General features: G+C 38.4%; 1 protein-coding gene across 2 annotated transcripts in view; it reads right to left on the bottom strand.

Moving 5' to 3' along the window:
- Nucleotides 1-19,134, bottom strand: part of katnip (katanin interacting protein) — a 32,135-nt gene extending 13,001 nt beyond the window's left edge. For both annotated transcript variants that reach the window (XM_087783384.1, XM_087783385.1), the window contains exons 1-15: nucleotides 19,040-19,134; nucleotides 18,489-18,583; nucleotides 15,339-15,406; nucleotides 15,160-15,271; nucleotides 14,897-15,074; nucleotides 14,734-14,826; nucleotides 11,087-11,223; nucleotides 10,905-11,008; nucleotides 9,789-9,852; nucleotides 9,512-9,721; nucleotides 9,315-9,452; nucleotides 5,624-6,425; nucleotides 3,437-4,195; nucleotides 3,174-3,376; nucleotides 3,024-3,093 (exon numbers count right to left, since the gene is read on the bottom strand). In XM_087783384.1, the coding sequence (XP_087639510.1) occupies nucleotides 3,024-3,093; nucleotides 3,174-3,376; nucleotides 3,437-4,195; nucleotides 5,624-6,425; nucleotides 9,315-9,452; nucleotides 9,512-9,721; nucleotides 9,789-9,852; nucleotides 10,905-11,008; nucleotides 11,087-11,223; nucleotides 14,734-14,826; nucleotides 14,897-15,074; nucleotides 15,160-15,271; nucleotides 15,339-15,406; nucleotides 18,489-18,530 (2,980 nt within the window). In that variant the 5' untranslated portion in view covers nucleotides 18,531-18,583; nucleotides 19,040-19,134. The remainder of the gene's footprint in view (nucleotides 1-3,023; nucleotides 3,094-3,173; nucleotides 3,377-3,436; nucleotides 4,196-5,623; nucleotides 6,426-9,314; nucleotides 9,453-9,511; nucleotides 9,722-9,788; nucleotides 9,853-10,904; nucleotides 11,009-11,086; nucleotides 11,224-14,733; nucleotides 14,827-14,896; nucleotides 15,075-15,159; nucleotides 15,272-15,338; nucleotides 15,407-18,488; nucleotides 18,584-19,039) is intronic.
- Between the last annotated feature and the right edge of the window lie 1,195 nt (nucleotides 19,135-20,329).

The following is a 20,329-nucleotide window of genomic DNA, read 5'->3' as shown; positions in this document are numbered from 1 at the left end:
CCACACTACAATAACACAGTTCAACAATATTACCACACTACAATAACACAGTTCAACAATATTACGACACTACAATAACACAGTTCAACAATATTACCACACTACAATAACACAGTTCAACAATATTACCACACTACAATAACACAGTTCAACAATATTACCACACTACAATAACACAGTTCAACAATATTACCACACTACAATAACACAGTTCAACAATATTACCACACTACAATAACACAGTTCAACAATATTACCACACTACAATAACACAGTTCAACAATATTACCACACTACAATAACACAGTTCAACAATATTACCATACTACAATAACACAGTTCAACAATATTACCACACTACAATAACACAGTTCAACAATATTACCACACTACAATAACACAGTTCAACAATATTACCACACTACAATAACACAGTCCAACAATATTACGACACTACAATAACACAGTTCAACAATATTACGACACTACAATAACACAGTTCAACAATATTACGACACTACAATAACACGGTTCAACAATATTACCACACTACAATAACACAGTTCAACAATATTACCACACTACAATAACACAGTTCAACAATATTACCACACTACAATAACACAGTTCAACAATATTACCACACTACAATAACACAGTTCAACAATATTACGGCACTACAATAACACAGTCCAACAATATTACGACACTACAATAACACAGTCCAACAATATTACCACACTACAATAACACAGTTCAACAATATTACCACACTACAATAACACAGTTCAACAATATTACCACACTACAATAACACAGTTCAACAATATTACCACACTACAATAACACAGTTCAACAATATTACCACACTACAATAACACAGTTCAACAATATTACGACACTACAATAACACAGTTCAACAATATTACCACACTACAATAACACGGTTCAACAATATTACCACACTACAATAACACAGTTCAACAATATTACCACACTACAATAACACAGTTCAACAATATTACCACACTACAATAACACAGTCCAACAATATTACGACACTACAATAACACAGTTCAACAATATTACCACACTACAATAACACGGTTCAACAATATTACCACACTACAATAACACAGTTCAACAATATTACCACACTACAATAACACAGTTCAACAATATTACCACACTACAATAACACAGTCCAACAATATTACGACACTACAATAACACAGTTCAACAATATTACCACACTACAATAACACAGTCCAACAATATTATGACACTACAATAACACAGTTCAACAATATTACCACACTACAATAACACAGTCCAACAATATTACGACACTACAATAACACAGTTCAACAATATTACCACACTACAATAACACAGTCCAACAATATTACGACACTACAATAACACAGTTCAACAATATTACCACACTACAATAACACAGTTCAACAATATTACGACACTACAATAACACAGTTCAACAATATTACGGCACTACAATAACACAGTTCAACAATATTACGACACTACAATAACACAGTTCAACAATATTACGACACTACAATAACACAGTTCAACAATATTACGACACTACAATAACACAGTTCAACAATATTACGACACTACAATAACACAGTTCAACAATATTACGACACTACAATAACACAGTCCAACAATATTACGACACTTCACTCCTGCCTTGACTTTTCTTGCAGTTAGAGTTTAATGTTCACATCTTTCTGTTTATCTCAGTGTTTTATTTTCTGTCTCTGAACTTATTATATTGTGTTTATAGATTATCTTGCTTATCTTAGTGATGTTATACCTTAGATTCTATTTTAGCCTTCTATCATTTTATTTTTTGTTAATAGTTTATTTTTCATATCTTAATATTTATTAATTTTAATATTTGTTATTAGTTATACGTTATTATATATATATATTTTTTTTTTTTGCACGCCTTTGTATTCTTGCTTTTTTTTTTACCTTATTACGTGTCTGTAACCGGAGATTAATAAAAGTATCCATCCATCTATCAATCCCTCCATCCATCCCTCTAACTATCCATCCCTCTATCTATCATCCACCTATCCATCCATCCATCCATCCATTCCTCTGTCCATCCATCTATCAATCCCTCCATCCATCCATCTATCCATCCCTCCATCAATCCATTCAGCCATCCCTCTATCCATTTCTCCCTCCCTCGATCTATCCCTTCCCCATCCATCTATCCCTCTATCCATCCCTTCCTCCATCCATCCATCCCTCTCTCCATCTATCTATCCCTCCCTCCATCCATCCAATCATCCAATCATCCAATCATCCAATCATCCAATCATCCAATCAACCATCAATCAATCCATCCATCTATTCAATCATCCAATCATCCATCCATCCGTCCTATCATCCATCAATCAATCTATCCATCTATTCATCCATCCATCCATCCAATCATCCATCAATCAATCTATCCATCTATTCAATAATCCATCCATCTATTCAATAATCCATCCATCAATCCGGCCATCTATTCAATCATCCATCCATCCAATCATCCATCAATCAATCCATCCATCTATTCAATCATCCATCCATCCATCTATTCAATAATCCATCCATCAATCCATCCATCTATTCAATAATCCATCCATCAATCCATCCATCTATTCAATAATCCATCCATCAATCCATCCATCTATTCAATCATCCATCCATCAATCATCCATCCATCCATCTATTCAATAATCCATCCATCAATCCATCCATCTATTCAATAATCCATCCATCAATCCATCCATCTATTCAATAATCCATCCATCCATCCATCCATCTATTCAATCATCCATCCATCTATTCAATCATCCATCCATCCATCCATCCATCCATCCATCCATCCATCCATCCATCTATTCAATAATCCATCCATCCATCAATCTATCTATCTATTCAATCATCCATCCATCCAAAGACACACTTAAGATAAGACGGATTAAAGATGTACTTACACTTTCCGGTGAACATCCCGGGAAGATGCTGCTCTTCCTCATGAAGTGAAGGGTTGAGTTGAAGTTTCATCTACAAGGACAGTTTCACGACGATGATGTTTTTGAAACAAAAGAGGAAATAGAAAAATGAAGGATTTATCTTCGACTCACAGCGAGGTCTTCCTCTCTGAACCCAGCTTGCGTGAAGGGTCTCTCCTCGCCGTCCGCGGTGCAGGGTCGCTGCAGCTCCTCCTCGTGGACCAGACTCTCGCCCTGCTCGCCCTCGCAGAGGAAGGTCTCGTCGTAGTGAGACATGGCCTCCAGGATCTCGTCGTCCGTCGTGAACAGGATCGTGTCTCCGAACTGATCCAGTCCTGGAGCCGCAGAAGAAGAATTTAGAGACGAAACGAGCTGATGAGACGAGTAGAAAGTACCTCCAGACAAAGTGCCAGAAGCTTTAGCGATCTCTCCCTTGAAGATGACCCTCCCGTCCAGCAGCATCTCCACCTCCCTCACCCCTCGAAAAGAGTGGATGCGAGACTTGTTGTAGTTCCAAACACGAATCATGGCCACCTGGTGGAGACCTCCGAAGTCCAAGAAGATGGTGTGCGTGCGGCCGGGCGTGAACGGCGCCAACCAGAGGTGCATGTCGTCCTGAGTGCGATTCACTCCGTCGATCAAGTTGGTCACGACTCGCGGGTCTTTGCCGTAAGCGGGGAGGATGTTGATGTCCGGGGGGTCGGCGACGATGTGAGCCGGGCAGAGGGGCTCGCCGCTGGAGCTGAAGACCTCCAGGCCGTTGAGGCCCACGTAGTGTCGGTCGCCCCAGGTGGACGCGATGTTGACGATCAACCTCTGACCCCGCGGCAGCGTCGGGATCTCGAACTCGTCGTCGCGCTCGGCGAAGGAATGGTCGTCGCACGACGGGCGGGGGGTCTTCGCCGAGGAGAGCGGGCTGCGAGGACCCGAGGCGGAGGAGTTGACCGACGACGAGGCGGTGGGGGGGCCGCGACCCTGGCGCTGCAGGAACTCGTAGAAGATGTCGCCTTCGAAAGCCATGTTGGAGATGCGTCCTCGCTGGCTTTGGTTGAACTTGGTGAGGGAGTCCCAGGACTCCATGAGGGGGTCGTCGTGGGGCTTCGCTCCGAAAGAGCTGTGCTTCCTGCTGGTGTTGACCAATGACAGCGGCTCGTCTGTCGCGACAAATACAGAAGTTATTGGAGAAACAATATCTAGAGATGAGAGGTAACAGTTGGAAGGATAACAAGGGTGTGAGAAAATATCAATAATTCAATTTCAATTCAATTTTATTTAAAGTGTCTTATCATAAGAAAGTTATCTCAAGACACTATACAGTTGAAATAAGACTACAGTTGATTAAGGAAAAATATATCCCAGCAATTCAACAGAGAGCAAGAAGCGAAACACTGTACAGTGAGCTATGGCGAGGAAAAACTTCCTTTTAGAAGGCAGAAACCTCGAGCGGAACCAGACTCATTGTTGACAGCCTGCGGCTTTGACCGGCTGGAAGGAAGGATGGGGGGGTAGACAGATGGATAAGGAGAGGAGTGAGGGAAATTATAGTGAGAAAAAAAGAGGAGAGTGTAGGAGAGTCCATGGAGGTGCTGGAGAGAACTCGGGATCTGATGACGGGGTAATACCATATACACTGACAGATCGCAATGATTTTTTCTTACAATCAATATTGTACACTGTACTGAAGCTTTAGATTAAAAAGCATATACTGTATATATACTGTATATATATATATATTTCTTATTTATATATTTGAAATATTTTGGGGGGATTTTAAATCATATTACATTTTTATCATAGTTCTTTTATGGCTTATAGTTCAATAAAATGTTTGTAATATGAACTAAGTTGATTTAAAAACAATTATATTCATCATTAAAATGCAAATATTCACTGCATTTGTTCGTTTGTTTTGCAATCAAACGCCCGGCTACTACATGGCAGCAGCCATTACGTTCTCCACAGCCAAAGAAACAATGAAATCTCATGGTGATGACTGAGGACAAGAGGATACAGTGGACTCTCCAGCAGCTTTTAAAAGCGGATGTTTGGACATATTTTGGTTTGAAAAACAAATTAAAGCAGTTACTACTTCGTCATGTGGTCTGTAAATTCTGCAACACCAGAGTCAAGTACTCAACAATATTACACATATATACTTGTTCCTACAGTATTACTATGTGTTACTATTATTATTATGTGTCTGTTCTAATTAGGGTTAACATAGGAAAATAATAACTTATTTAATGATGTATTAATAAAGTTATAGAAAGAAAAGACTAAGTACGAAGAGGAAATACTCAGTTGAATTAAAAAAAATATATAAAAAGATCTAATAAATCCCTTTAAAATGAGTTCATAGAATTCATCTCCACACATCGTTGTCACACCACCTTTAACACGATACGAAACATCACACGTTTCTATTTCAAGCTGTCGGAACTTGCCGCTGAGGAATGTAAACCAGGAAGAAGATGAAAAAAAACAAGGAGAATGTTGACGAACACAGAGGAGGAAATGAAAAGCAACACAAGCTAAATAAGAAATATTTAAAAGTGAAGAATTGTGTTGGAAACCATTTTGACCTGAGTTTGGTGGAGCTGGACCTCTCAGCTCATCCGCTCTACCGTGGACGGGAGTGTTTCTGAAAGAGCTCCTGCGCCCACTTACGGGCCGGTGTTCGTGCTCCTCCAGGAGGTCGCAGGTCTTGTCTAGAGAGTCAGACTTCTGAGGGGCTCCTGGTCGGGACCCCCTGCACACCTGACCCGGGTTACACGACAGTTCGGGCAGCATCGATGAAGACGAGGAGGGCTTCGGCTCCGTGGATTGCTGAGGAACCAGCCATAGAGGCTTCTCCCTGCTGGCCTCGCTGCCATCCGGGGCCCCTCGGTTCAGGGGCTGCAGCCACTGCGGGGCCACGCGGGACGAGGAAGGCTGCATGGTGACGGTCCGCTCCTCCTGCTGCCGGACAGAGCTGTACTCCATCGTGGACGACAGGTCGAACGAGTTCCTTTGACTGAGATAGTGGCGGTTTGACGCCGGCACCGGTGAGGAGGCGATCGGTGGAAGAGGAACAGTAGAGTTCTCCTGCATGTCTAGCATCACCACGCCGGTTTTGTCGGGGTCCCTCAGTAGAGAGCTGGGTTTTCGCTGGAGATCGTTATTTTCGTGCGTCCTGTCGTCGGCGGGCTGCGGGCTGGCTCCTCGGAGGTTATATCCAGAAGACACGGGGCTTGAAAACACCGACTCCGGAACCTGGAAATCCTGCAGGTCGATGGCGGTGCGACAGTCGGAGACATTGTTGCCGCAGCCTTTCTTCAGTTCGCCTTCGAAGACCAGAGTGCTGTTGAGGTAGAGCTTCACATGTCGAGCACCGATGTCCAGCTCCTGCAGACACGAGGCACCATAAGACCCTCAATAAAGCCAAATATGAAGTGAGACAGGGTGGAACTGTAGATCACAACAGAAGCATGTTCAGGAAACACAAGACTCAACAAGACATGATTAAAAACCGGCAAAATAAAGTCTAGAGGAGGAGATTTGGTAGGAATTGTTTAATTATTGACGACAACAAAGAGTCGTTCGATTCTATGGTTTATTTTTAGGTTTATTTTGTGAAGAGTTTATGTTGATTTGGGAACTAATAAAGGTTTGATTTTATGGTTTATAGTTAGGTTTATTTTGTGAAGAGTTCATGTTGATTTGGGAACTAATAAAGGTTTGATTCTATGGTTTATATTTAGGTTTATTTTGTTAAGGGTTTGTGTTGATTTGGGAACTAATAAAAGTTAGATTCTATGGTTTATATTTAGGTTTATATTGTAAAGAGTTTGTGTTGATCTGGGGACTAATAAAAGTTTGATTCTTTGGTTTATATTTAGGTTTATATTGTTAAGGGTTTATGTTGATCTGGGAACTAAAAAAAAGTTTGATTATATGGTTTTTATTTAGGTTTATTTTTTTAAGAGTTTGTGTTGATCTGGGAACTAATAAAAGTTTGAATCTATGGTTTATATTTATGTTTATTTTGTTAAGGGTATATGTTGATTTGGGAACTAATAAAAGTTTGATTCTATGGTTTATATTTAGGTTTATTTTGTTAAGGGTATGTGTTGATTTGGGAACTAATAAAAGTTTGAATCTATGGTTTATATTGAGGTTTATTACGTTAAAGAGTTTATGTTGATTTGGGAACTAATAAAAGTTTGATACTATGGTTTATATTTAAGTTTATCAGGTTAAGAGTTTATGTTGATTTGGGAACTAATAAAAGTTTGATTTTATGGTTTATTTTTAGGTTTATTTTGTTAAGGGTTTGTGTTGATTTGGGAACTAATAAAAGTTTGATTTTATGGTTTATATTTAGGTTTATTTTGTTAAGGGTTTGTGTTGATTTGGGAACTAATTAAAGTTAGATTCTATGGTTTATATTTAGGTTTATTTTGTTAAGACTTTATGTTGATTTGGGAACTAATAAAAGTTGAATTCTATGGTTTATATTTAGGTTTATATTTTTAAGAGTTTATGTTGATTTGGGAACAAATAAAAGTTTGATTCTATGGTTTTATTTAGGTTTATTTTGTTAAGGGTTTGTGTTGATTTGGGAACTCATTAAAGTTAGATTCTATGGTTTATATTTAGGTTTATTTTGTTAAGGGTTTGTGTTGATTTGGGAACTAATAAAAGTTTGATTTTATGGTCTATATTTAGGTTTATTTTGTTAAGGGTTTGTGTTGATTTGGGAACTAATGAAAGTTTGATTCTATGGTTTATATTTAGGTTTATTTTGTTAAGACTTTATGTTGATTTGGGAACTAATAAAAGTTGAATTCTATGGTTTATATTTAGGTTTATATTTTTAGGAGTTTATGTTGATTTGGTAACTAATAAGAAGTTCGAATCTATGGTTTATATTGAGGTTTATTATGTTAAGAGTTTATGTTGATTTGGGAACTAATAAAAGTTTGATTCTATGGTTTTATTTAGGTTTATTTTGTTAAGACTTTATGTTGATTTGGGAACTAATAAAAGTAGTCCTTTACATGACAAAATAATAATAATAAAGATACAAGCTGAGAACTGTAGTCAGGTAAAAAACAATGTCTTAAGTAGAGGGTTTAATACTATTAGTGTACACATGTCTTTTCAAAGACGGGCCACATCACCTGAAGTTAAAACAATCATTGGGACGAATGTAAATTTTGACTTAAGAGTTATTTCAGCTTCAACCAGTTAGAGCAACATTTCATTTGACATGATTTGGTTAATTTATGATCAAGGATTTAGCATCAAAAACCCTCTATTTGTCTCATGAACATATGATAAAAATCCAGTGCGCCTCTGAAAAGGTTTATTCTTTTTAATTTCCAAACCGTGCATTTTTGAAAATTGTTCATAACAGTGACCGCAAGCTGCGTTACATTTGGAACTTGTTTCTATATCTTTAAGGAAACATTAAAAGCGCTAAACAATAGTAAGATTTAAAAAAAATGTAAGATCTCGGAACACTATGTTTATATCTGTCAACACGGATTATAGTTGTTACACTTTAACTGTTTTAAAAGCAAAACAAAACGATGTTGATTGTTGAACATTTGTGGTCCTAGTTCAAAACTAAACGGGTGACTTGGCGCTCGGTTCTGTTTTTTTCCTTATTATTTGTGTGTAATCGACGAAATAAATCCTACAATAGTGAATGAAACCAGGGGTGTGAAGCACAGAAAGGAAGGAATTGGAATTTAGACGAGAGTTTTTACTGAAGACATCTCTCTTCGTCACGTCGTAGCAACTTCAATGGACGACGTTTTTTGCATCAGCAACAAGTAAACACGGGTGACAAATAACCATCAACAAAAGATCAAGTATGAACGTTATTAAAGGTTGACGTCAGCTCCCTAAACCTTTTAAACTCAGATGTAACAAAGCGTGTGTAGCTATAATTAGCAGTCCTTGGCTGCATCAACGTGTTCGTCACAAATCCTCAGACCTCAGACCAGCACCTGCGACTCACCTCTCAATCCAAAAGTCCCTTCAGATAAAAGCCAGTCAGTAGAATCACATACGATGCAACGCATTTGGTTCCCAACCCACTCTGACCAGCAACATGGACGCCGACCACGCTTCCCTCGACACTAATCCTGTGGCGGTAATCTCTCCGTGCTCCACATTTGAGGAGAGACCGACATGTGGCTCGGGCCACTACTTAACCGGGACCACACCCTGAAGGCATCACGTCATCGCCCCCAAACACACACACACACCATCATCTCGACTCACATCAAGGCTTCTGTTGTAGTTCCAGATATTGATGTGGGATATTCCAAAGTCCTCGCAGCGCTCCATGTTCTTGATGATGAAGTAGAGCTGGACGGGAGGATGGAAGGGACAAGTCCACATGTTCCATCCGTTGGTGGTCTGGACGACATATCAAGACAATGAACAGAAGGTTCCATTTGTTTTTAATTCGATCGTACCTTCTCTTTCCCGTTAACAAGAGCCCCCAAGTTCCCTGGACAGTCCGTGTTCCTGATGTCGATGTCGTGAGGAGAGACGTACAGTTCTTTGTTTTGGCGGCTGAAGAACTGCAGCTCGGTGAGTCCCACTTGTACGGGGTCCCCCCAGTTGGACAGGATCTCCATGGTGACATACAGGGCAGGGGTGATGTCGGAGGAGGATTTCTTTCTCTGCAGGAATAAACAAGTGATTTTAATCCCACTGAGGGAGAAACTCGTGAGATCGTTCACGGCTCACCAACTGTTTGCTTTGGTTCTTGTTGACTGGTTTCTCCGGGACCTTCTGTGACCTCTTCTGGTGCCTGTCAAGCAGATTCACACACTCAGCAATTCTTTGTTCCTTAATTTGAGCCTTTATCTATTGCTATAATATTTGGCAATATCTATTGCAAAATCCATTTAAAAAAACATCCGGTTCCTAAATATTTTCAACCTGATACTATAAGACACAAGTGTGAAACCAAAGGCTTTTATTTTTTTTTAATGATTTTAATATTTTTGGCCCCAAATTCAAGTGTGTGTCAAGTGTTCGTCTTCATATGGTGACCTATAAAGACGGGATTGTTTAAGATAAGATAAGAAAAGACTATCGTTAACCCTCTTGTTGTCTCAGGGTTCAGGTTACCCAGGAAAACAAATGTGTTGTAAGGTATGCATTGTGTTTTCTTAGGGGTCAAGTTGACCCGAAAGCAACGACTTCCCTGGCTTCCATAAATACAAATGCAGTGGTGGAGGTTGTTAACCTTGACCCAGAGATAACACAAGGGATAGAAGGAATACATTTGTTTTCGGGCCTTTGGGTCACCTGGACCCAGAGACAACACAAGCGATACCAAAAAACACATTTGTTTTTTGGTGTTCTGGTCACCTTGACCCTAAGATGACACAGGGGTTACCACAAACAAATTTGTTTTCGGGGATTCTGGTCACCTTGACCCAAAGACAACACAAGGGATACCACAAACACATTTGTTTCCGGGCCTTCGGGTCGCCTTAACCAAGAGACAACATAAGGGATAACAAACACATTTGTTTTCTGGGTCACATTGACTCACTGAAATAACACTAGGGTTGATAAGATGGTGACCAAGTCTCTAGAGATATATTTAGATCTACACAGAAACTAATGGATATAAATGGAAAATTACATTTTTACATTTTGTTGTTGTTCATATCATGTAAAAAGAGTCATTTGAGCCTGAAAACTAAGCCTGATCTTAACATTTATGTAAACTTTTCAAACATGTATTGATGGAAAGAAGCATCAGCGATATATCATCATCACTGTTGATCGAGGAATGTCTGACTTTTGTTTCCATCCCAGAAACACAGTCAGAAGTTGTGCAACAATCACCTGGAGTTGACGTGTGTGATTCTCTGCATGGCCAACGTGATTCCATTCTCATCTCTGTTGTTGTTGTTGTGATGGAAGTCATCCACCGCCGGATACTCCCGGTCCTGGAAGACGACGAGCAGTGAAGCGAGTGACCAAACAAACGAGTGGGAGAGGAAAGAAAGAACGAGTCTCGGACGAACCCGTTTGATGCCGAAGGTGTCGGCGTTCTGGAAGACGAAGTTGTCTCTGGCCTGACGCACCTTGAACATCCTCTCCTGTGAACTCGGCTCATCCAGTGAAGCTCTTCTGACGACCGGCAGCTCTCGCCTCCTCTGACCTGAACAAACAAATGAACAAACAATAGGAAGCTTGAATATATGAACATCGCACCATTAGAAGAAGACACACACTAATGTTTGGCTTATTATTTAGATAGAAGCGAAGAACCAAAGAGGAAACTAGAAAGAGTGCATTTCCAATTGGAAATTAAGTGTGAACGCTGACCCTGCTGTGCTGTAGAAGTAGTGGAATTAGTATTAAAAGGAGAATAGGGGGAATTACTAGTAAAAATTAAAGTAGTAGAAAAGTAAAAGTAGTAGGAGAATTAGAATCAAAAGTATAATTAGTAGTAGAAGTAGTTGTGGAAGTATTAGTGGAATTAGTAGTTAAAGGATAAGTAGTAGAGAAGTAAAAGTAGTAGTAGAATTAGTAGTAAAATTACAAGAAGTAGTGGTATTGGTAGTAAAAGTTGTAGTAGAATTAGAAGTAAAAGTAGAATTAGTAGTAGAAGTAGTTGTGGAAGTATTAGTGGAATAAGAAGTTAAAGGATAAGTAGTAGAAAAGTAAAAGTAGTAGTAGAATTAGTAGTAAAATTACAAGAAGTAGTGGTATTGGTAGTAAAAGTTGTAGTAGAATTAGAAGTAAAAGTAGAATTAGTTGTGGAAGTATTAGTGGAATTAGTAGTTAAAGGATAAGTAGTAGAGAAGTAAAAGTAGTAGTAGAATTAGTAGTAAAATTACAAGAAGTAGTGGTATTGGTAGTAAAAGTTGTAGTAGAATTAGAAGTAAAAGTAGAATTAGTAGTAGAAGTAGTTGTGGAAGTATTAGTGGAATAAGAAGTTAAAGGATAAGTAGTAGAAAAGTAAAAGTAGTAGTAGAATTAGTAGTAAAATTACAAGAAGTAGTGGTATTGGTAGTAAAAGTTGTAGTAGAATTAGAAGTAAAAGTAGAATTAGTTGTGGAAGTATTAGTGGAATTAGTAGTTAAAGGATAAGTAGTAGAGAAGTAAAAGTAGTAGTAGAATTAGTAGTAAAATTACAAGAAGTAGTGGTATTGGTAGTAAAAGTTGTAGTAGAATTAGAAGTAAAAGTAGAATTAGTAGTAGAAGTAGTTGTGGAAGTATTAGTGGAATAAGAAGTTAAAGGATAAGTAGTAGAAAAGTAAAAGTAGTAGTAGAATTAGTAGTAAAATTACAAGAAGTAGTGGTATTGGTAGTAAAAGTTGTAGTAGAATTAGAAGTAAAAGTAGAATTAGTAGAAGTAGTAGTTGTGAATGTATTAGTGGAATTAGTAGTTAAAGTAGAAGTAGTAGAAAAGTAAAAGTAGTAGTAGAATCCGTAGTAAAAGTAGAAGTAGAAGTAGTAGTGGTATTGGTAGTAAAAGTAGTAGGAGAATTAGAAGTAGAATTAGTAGTAGAAGTAGTTGTGGAAGTATTAGTGGAATTAGTAGTTAAAGTAGAAGTAGTAGTCGTATTAGTAGTAGTGGAAGTATTAGTGGAATTAGTAGTTAAAGTAGAAGTAGTAGAAAAGTAAAAGTAGTAGAATTAGTAGTAAAATTAGAAGTAGTGGTTGGTATTGGTAGTAAAAGTAGTAATAGAATTAGTATTAAAAGTATTAGTGCTATTGGTAGTAGAAGTAGTAGTGGAATTAGCAGTAAACGTAGTTAGTAAGTCAAAGTGGAAGGATATGAACTATGAGTTGGGGTGGAAAAAGAGGAATAAAAGAAAGAGTTGAAGAGATAAAAGAAAGCTAGAACGTAGCCCGCATTTCAGAAATTAACTGAATTGATAAAAGTTTCAAACGGTTCAAATCGGATAAAATTTGTGGGAGAAGAAGCTGCACAAAGTTTAGATCAGAAGAAAACAGGATCTCAATTGCGTGAATGCTGGGAATTATTCATTCTTCCCAGCATTCGCACAACTTGTTCAATAAATAGAAAAATAGACGTAAGAATATTCAATAAATCAGTACTTTAGTACTAATTTGACAATCTGAGTGACACTTAACTGTTACAGTTTTATTGTTTTGCTTTCAATTTTAAAAGTTATAAATGTATTTATTCCACTGCTTCATTCGTTGGAAAGACGATGATGATGATGATGATGATGATGATGATGATGATGATGATGATGATGATGATGATGATGATGATGATGATGATGATGATGACCAGTGATAAATGTAATAGAATCTTGAGGCTAATGAGTCTTCCTGAGTCTTCAGTCTCCCACATTATAACGTCATGTACAGGATACATTAAGGAAGTCTGACGCTGAGATGTTTACTCACCCGACAACATCCTGGTTACTGGGAGAAGAACACAAAACTGTACGTTTGAGCAAAGTTTTAAATATGTGACAGTGAAAGATCAACTAATGTGTTGTTTAAGTGTGTGTTGTTGTGATGTGTGACTCCATTGTATCATCAGTGTCTGTTTGTACAAAACTCTCTTTTCATTGAAATATTCACTTCTATGACTACTGGTCAAACGTGGAGGTTTGTCACTGCGCATCATCAACCACGGACGTCTCCACCTCCAAAGAGACTCGTTGTATAAACAAAGCGGGGGCGTGATTACAGCTGGCTGAAAGAGGGGGGTGAAGCCATTATTACGTCATAATGGCCCAGAGATAACAGAAGCGATACCACAAACACATTTGTTTCGGGGATTCTGGTCACCTGGACCCAGAAACAACACAAGGGATACCACAAACACATTTGTTTTCGGGTGTTCTGGTCACCTTGACCCTGAGATGACACAGGGGATACCACAAACACATTTGTTTTAGGGGATTCTGGTCACCTGGACCCAGAGATAACAAAAGGATACCACACACACATTTGTTTTCTGGGATTCTGGTCACCTTGACCAAGAGACAACACAAGGGATACCACAAACACATTTGTTTTCAGGAGTTTTGGTCACCTGGACCCAGAGATAACACAAGGGATACCACAAACACATTTGTTTTCGGGTGTTCTGGTCACCTTGACCCTGAGATGACACAGGGGATACCACAAACACATTTGTTTTAGGGGATTCTGGTCACCTGGACCCAGAGATAACAAAGGGATACCACACACACATTTGTTTTCTGGGATTCTGGTCACCTTGACCCAGAAACAACACAAGGGATACCACAAACACATTTGTTTTCGGGTGTTCTGGTCACCTTGACCCTGAGATGACACAGGGGATACCACAAACACATTTGTTTTAGGGGATTCTGGTCACCTGGACCCAGAGATAACAAAGGGATACCACACACACATTTGTTTTCTGGGATTCTGGTCACCTTGACCAAGAGACAACACAAGGGATACCACGAACACATTTGTTTTCAGGAGTTTTGGTCACCTGGACCCAGAGATAACACAAGGGATACCACAAACACATTTGTTTTCGGGCCTTCTGGTCACCTTGACCCAGAGATAACACAGGGGATACCACAAACACATTTGTTTTCACATATAAGCAAAAACAAACACCGTACTACAACAATAGCTGGTAAAATAACGCATCATTAACTAGGAGAGACAGTCGATCTTCAACACTGATGCTACGACTCACCTCTCTTGCTCTTCACCAAGGTCGGCATCCTGGGTTTGAAAGAACCTCGACTCTCTCTGCTCCTCGAGGAAACACACAGATCGAAGGCCGGGCCTTGAACGAGAGAACGAACGTGGTCAGAACAGGATCCTAAACGATGAAGAGATGTTAAAGTGAGCGACACCTGAGGCGGGCGCAGACTTGGGGGACACGAAAGGCAGCCCCAGTTCATCGAGACCCTCGATGTTCTGCTCCTCCTCAAAATGCTCCTCCGGCCACTCGTCGTCCGACTCCTTCGCCTCCTGCCTGAAGCTCCACGACGGCAAACAGTCTCCGTCTTCCATTGGGATTCTGGGATATTCCTGCAGTTACAAGAAGATCTTTCAGCTTCATCTGGTGATGAATTATAACTGGACACGGTTAAGTTCTTGGATCACGAAAACTCACCCATCGCTTCCTCTGGACCCTGCCCGGGGCGGTCTGGCTCCTCTCCGTCACGTGAAGATCGAGGTCGTGGTCTTGGTTCAGCTGGTGAGCGCTTTGACAGACGTCTGAGCTTCTGTGGAAAATGAGGAGAATATAATATTCAGCCGTTATGTCGCTGAACATAAATGGTTGAATCTCACCTGTTTCTTTGAAGCACGGAAACGAAATTTTCCTCGACAACATCGTCTCCAAGACTCTCCTTCTGCTCCTTCAACACAAGCAGGTCGTCAGTGTTATGATGGTGTGAAGTAAGTGATGTGTCGACGAAGCTTCATGAAACAGTGTCATATTCTTCAGAGGACAGTAGGGGGCGCCCTCAGCTTAAAAATGATGTGAGGTTTCAATAGAATAGATTTTCAAAGCAATAGATTATAGCGCAAAGAGTGACATCTAGTGGACTCAGGAGATAAAGACACTGTTTCATGAAGCTTCATCGACACATCACTAGTGTAAAGATTACCTTAGACTAGTGTAGTACTACACCAAATAAGTTAATGTGGACCTCAATCAAATTGTTTTCAAGAAGAATACTATATTATGATTTGTATTATAATGTATATTATGATGTATATTATAATGAATATTATGATACCTTACCTTACCTTATATATATTATAATGTATACTATGATGTATATAATGATGTATATTATAATGTATATTATGATGTATATTATAATTAATATTATCATTTATATTATAATGTATATTATGATGTATATTATAATGAATATTATGATGTATATTATGATGTATATTATAATGTACATTATAATGTATATTATAACGTACATTATGATGTATATTATAATGTACATTATAATGTACATTATAACGCAGACATTCCTAATATTATGAATTAATTTATTAAAAATAAATTAAATATACACATTGAGTAAGGAATCTTTAAATGATAATTAAGGTGTATTGACTCCATTACAATGTAGTTAGAGAAACAAATTTTAATCTTTATATCTTCCTTTGGGATTGACTCTAAAAGTACTATTACTGTCCTGAAGTGAAATTCTAAATAATAACATCGGAATGTAACAGTTTTATTGTCGGTTTTGTGGGAGTTTTTTTTGTGGCGTCATTACAGAATTAAACAATGACATACAATAACAGATAATAATAATATACTATCAATACATGAAGTAGATTATAAACCAAAACAATTTGGGTAAACCGGTCCCTGACAAGGTTGCTGGTAGATTGGTTTGCAGTAGGGCTGCACGATACTGCAAACAAGTGCGATATTTCAATATTAGTATCTTGAATATCTATATTAATGCAATGCTTTTTTCTTCCACCCTAACAAAGTCAAACTAAACACAAACAACAAATACACAAATTAATGTGAATACATTGAAATGTAAAAAGGTCCAAATATTTCCTGTCTTTTCCATTATTCTGCAACGAAAATGACTCAAAAGCTTCAAATATTGCATTTATTTACATGTTGAACATTCAGGTTTTGGACCTGCAGACATTTTTTATTTTTATTTAACTTTAAGTAAAAAAGCAATTCTGCTTTTACAGTCTTAACCCAAGTTTCAAAGGTCTGTAGAATTGGAATTTGGGTGGAACATGTGCGAGAAGGCGGTTGATATTTTCGGTCGAACTCTTTTAAAATAGACTTAATTGACTAAAAAGGTGCATTTTTGCGATATAACACGTTACGGCTGTGGTTAGAGCTTCGTATCGCTTTGAGTTTCTTTCATACGGAACGAAGCGATCGATTCTTTCATAGTGGTTTGTGAGGTTTTCCTTTTCGCTTTCTCATCTTTACCAGAGTCTTCTGTGCAGTTGTCGACTGATGTGACGCGTAAAGGTCAAAGGTTGAGTTGCATTGTTGCCACTGTTTTTCTTCAAGACTTGCAGAGAACATGTTTTTGGGGATTCGTTGTCTGTATTGACACCAAAAAATAATTGGTACCATGTCTTCTTCATCGGCATTTTCCTCGTCATCTTCCTCCGTGATTATTTACTACATACGCTGAAGCTGAGCATGTGTTGGTTCCGGCTAATAGCGGCAATATAGGGACCAGAACGCAATTTAAAGTCGCGTCCGATTGGTCGTAGTGCGCATTTTAAGAAATGCTTGATTTATACAATAAATAATTATGAATTATTGCATATCGCACGTGCCAGAATTGCGATATGAATATTTTTCGATATATCGTGCAGCCCTAGTTTGCTGTCTTTTATTTCTTTTTCTAGTAATAAATAGCTGCAGTGCATGGAATATTCTGTTTATGAAGCTACACAACTACTGGATAACAACATATACAGAACAAGCCAAAGGGTGAAAGCCTCTTGAATCGATCAGGAAAAAGATAAAAGTCTGCAAAGCAGTCATTAGAAAAAAGAAACTACACTATAAGACATGTTATTTCAAATGTGTTGGTTAAGTAAATAACTCCATATTTATTCATGTATAGTTGTGATGCCTTTGGTGATAATCTACAATATGCTCTAGTAGAAGAACTCACATTTCCCCCGATCCTTAAAACTCTTCACTGGCTGCCAGTTTCTTTCAGGATCCATTTTTAAAATTCTGGTTCTTACTTTCAGATCTATTCATGGTCAGACCTTCCATCAGTAGATTCTGATCCAGACTTACACCCCCAGCTCGGGCTCTGAGGTCTGTGGATCAGAATCTACTGATGGTTCCTGAACACGCTTCAGGACCAGAGGAGAGAAATCCTTCCAGACTGTTGCTCCTAAGCTTTGGAACCATCTCTGTGTTTGATGATCTACTGACTCCTTCAAGAAACATCTGTGTTTGATGATCTACTGACTCCTTCAAGAAACATCTGTGTTTGATTATCTACTGACTCCTTCAAGAAACATCTGTGTTTGATGATCTACTGACTCCTTCAAGAAACATCTGTGTTTGATGATCTACTGACTCCTTCAAGAAACATCTGTGTTTGATGATCTACTGACTCCTTCAAGAAACATCTGTGTTTGATGATCTACTGACTCCTTCAAGAAAAATCTGAAGAAGCTTTTATTCGTGCAGACTTTTACTTTGATGATCTGAGACTCCTGTGTTTGTCTCGGTGTTATCTTGATCTTTTAAAGTATATATTTTATTGAGTATTGTTTTGTTATGAAATTAATCGTGTGCACAACGAGCAGAAAAGTCCAAGATCAACTCACGCTACGAGTCAAGGTGACGAGAGCATCAGCACAGGACGGCAGAAAAGAAACTGAAGGAAGAAAAGGGTTTGAAAAAAAGCGACATGTTGTGTTAAAGACAAGATGGTGAGGACGACGACCTCTCACCTCCACGTCCATGGTGTCGCTGCAGATGATGTTGGTTCTCATGACACACGTGCACGGGCCTGAGTCGTGCACGGACAGCTTGTGTGTTCAGCCTTGCAGGATGACATGCATTTATAAGGCTCAAGGTTAACATGTGACAGCAAATAAAAAAAACCTCAATGTACTTTGTCATGACATGAACAGTTGCAGGACACGCTTGTTATTATTATTATCACTTTTGTCACCATTTGAACGTTCTTTAAATCAACAAAAACTGATGACTCATCTCAAGTCAACATTATAACTGTTATGCTAGCTTGTAGCTTATGCTAGTTGTTTTTTTTAATGACACCACGAACATGTCTGACACATACATGCAGTTTACATGATTCATATGCTCGTTTAAAGAACCATGTGACGTCAAAACACATCACAGGATCCAAACTAAACGTTATTTATTTAGTGTCCACCCATCGTAGCCATATTAGCATCGATGCTAATAACAAACTCCGGTGCTAACGAGTTAGCTTCACGTGTATTCTTTAAAAGGCAACAAAAATGGAGTCTTACTTTAAAGTTCATCGTTTCGATGTCAAGTGTCAAATATGTTCCGTTCGTGGAGAGAATCGCTGGATATCAGCGACTTGTGTCGTTTCCTCGTGTGCCTCGGAGGTTGCGTTGGTAACCAGCGGTTCAGCCAATGGATGGAGAGCAGCTGCTGGAGAAGAAGTCACTCCCAGGTGAGGATCCTCTGGAGGTACAGTAGATCTGACACTTTATTTAAAGGTCTTTAAATCAAACGATAAAAGAAGAAGAATCATTTAAACAATGAGGTTAAGAGATATTAAGGGTAAGGGCTTGTCTTGTTTGTCTGTGTGTAAAAACTATACTTTAGTTTTTAACAAATATTTATTTACACTGAACAAAATACAAAACATAGAACATTTGTGTTTTTGCTCCCATTTTTATGAGATGAACTCAAATAACCTAAAACCTTTTCTACATACTCAAAATAATCATTTCTCTTTTAAATTTTGTTCACAAATCTGCTTCCTGTTGTATTATCAGTTTTATCTTGACCTTTAAAGTATATATTTTATTGAATATTGTTTTGATTGTTTAAGCGCTTTGTGACTCTGGTCTGGAAAAGCGCTATACAAATATAAATGACTTACTTACTTACTTAATATACACAAACCATGATTCAGTACTTTGTGTCAGAATATTTTTGATTTTGAAGTGATTTTCAGTAGGAAATGTCATTTTTCAGCTTGTATTATTAAAGTGCTCATGAAAGTTGAAGAAATAAAAACAGTCCTATTATAAGTTAATATACGAACATTTGGGAATTAATAGCAACACCGATTTCTGTTAGTGATGTGTCGATGAAGCTTCATGAAACAGTGTCATATTCTTCAGAGGACAGTAGGGGGCGCCCTCAGCCTAAAAATGAGGTGAGGTTTCAATAGAATAGTTTTTCAAAGCAATAGATTACAGAGCAAAGAGTGACATCTAGTGGACTCAGGAGATAATGACACTGTTTCGTGAAGCTTCATCGGCACATCACTAACAACCAGCCTCACAGCCCGTAGACCTTGTGTCTGCAACCAAGGACCTCCACATCCAGCATGTTCACCTCCAGGATCATCTGAGACCGGACACTCAGACTAGATGCTGCAACAATAGGTTTGCAAAACCAAACTGTCAGAAAAACGTCTAATAAAAAACTGTCAAAAAACTGTCTCAAAAATGGAAGCAAAAACAAAAGTGTTTATATACGTGTTCAGTGTATTGAAATGACGAAATGTTAATGTTATTTACAAAACCAGTTGCCGTGTTATATACTACATGTGATATTACAC

The sequence above is a fragment of the Callionymus lyra genome, chromosome 2 (assembly GCF_982586985.1).
Source record: "Callionymus lyra chromosome 2, fCalLyr1.hap1.1, whole genome shotgun sequence".
Classification (NCBI taxonomy): Eukaryota; Metazoa; Chordata; class Actinopteri; order Syngnathiformes; family Callionymidae; genus Callionymus; species Callionymus lyra.
Note: the sequence above shows the minus strand (reverse complement) of the source record. Positions and strands in the feature narration are given on the sequence as shown.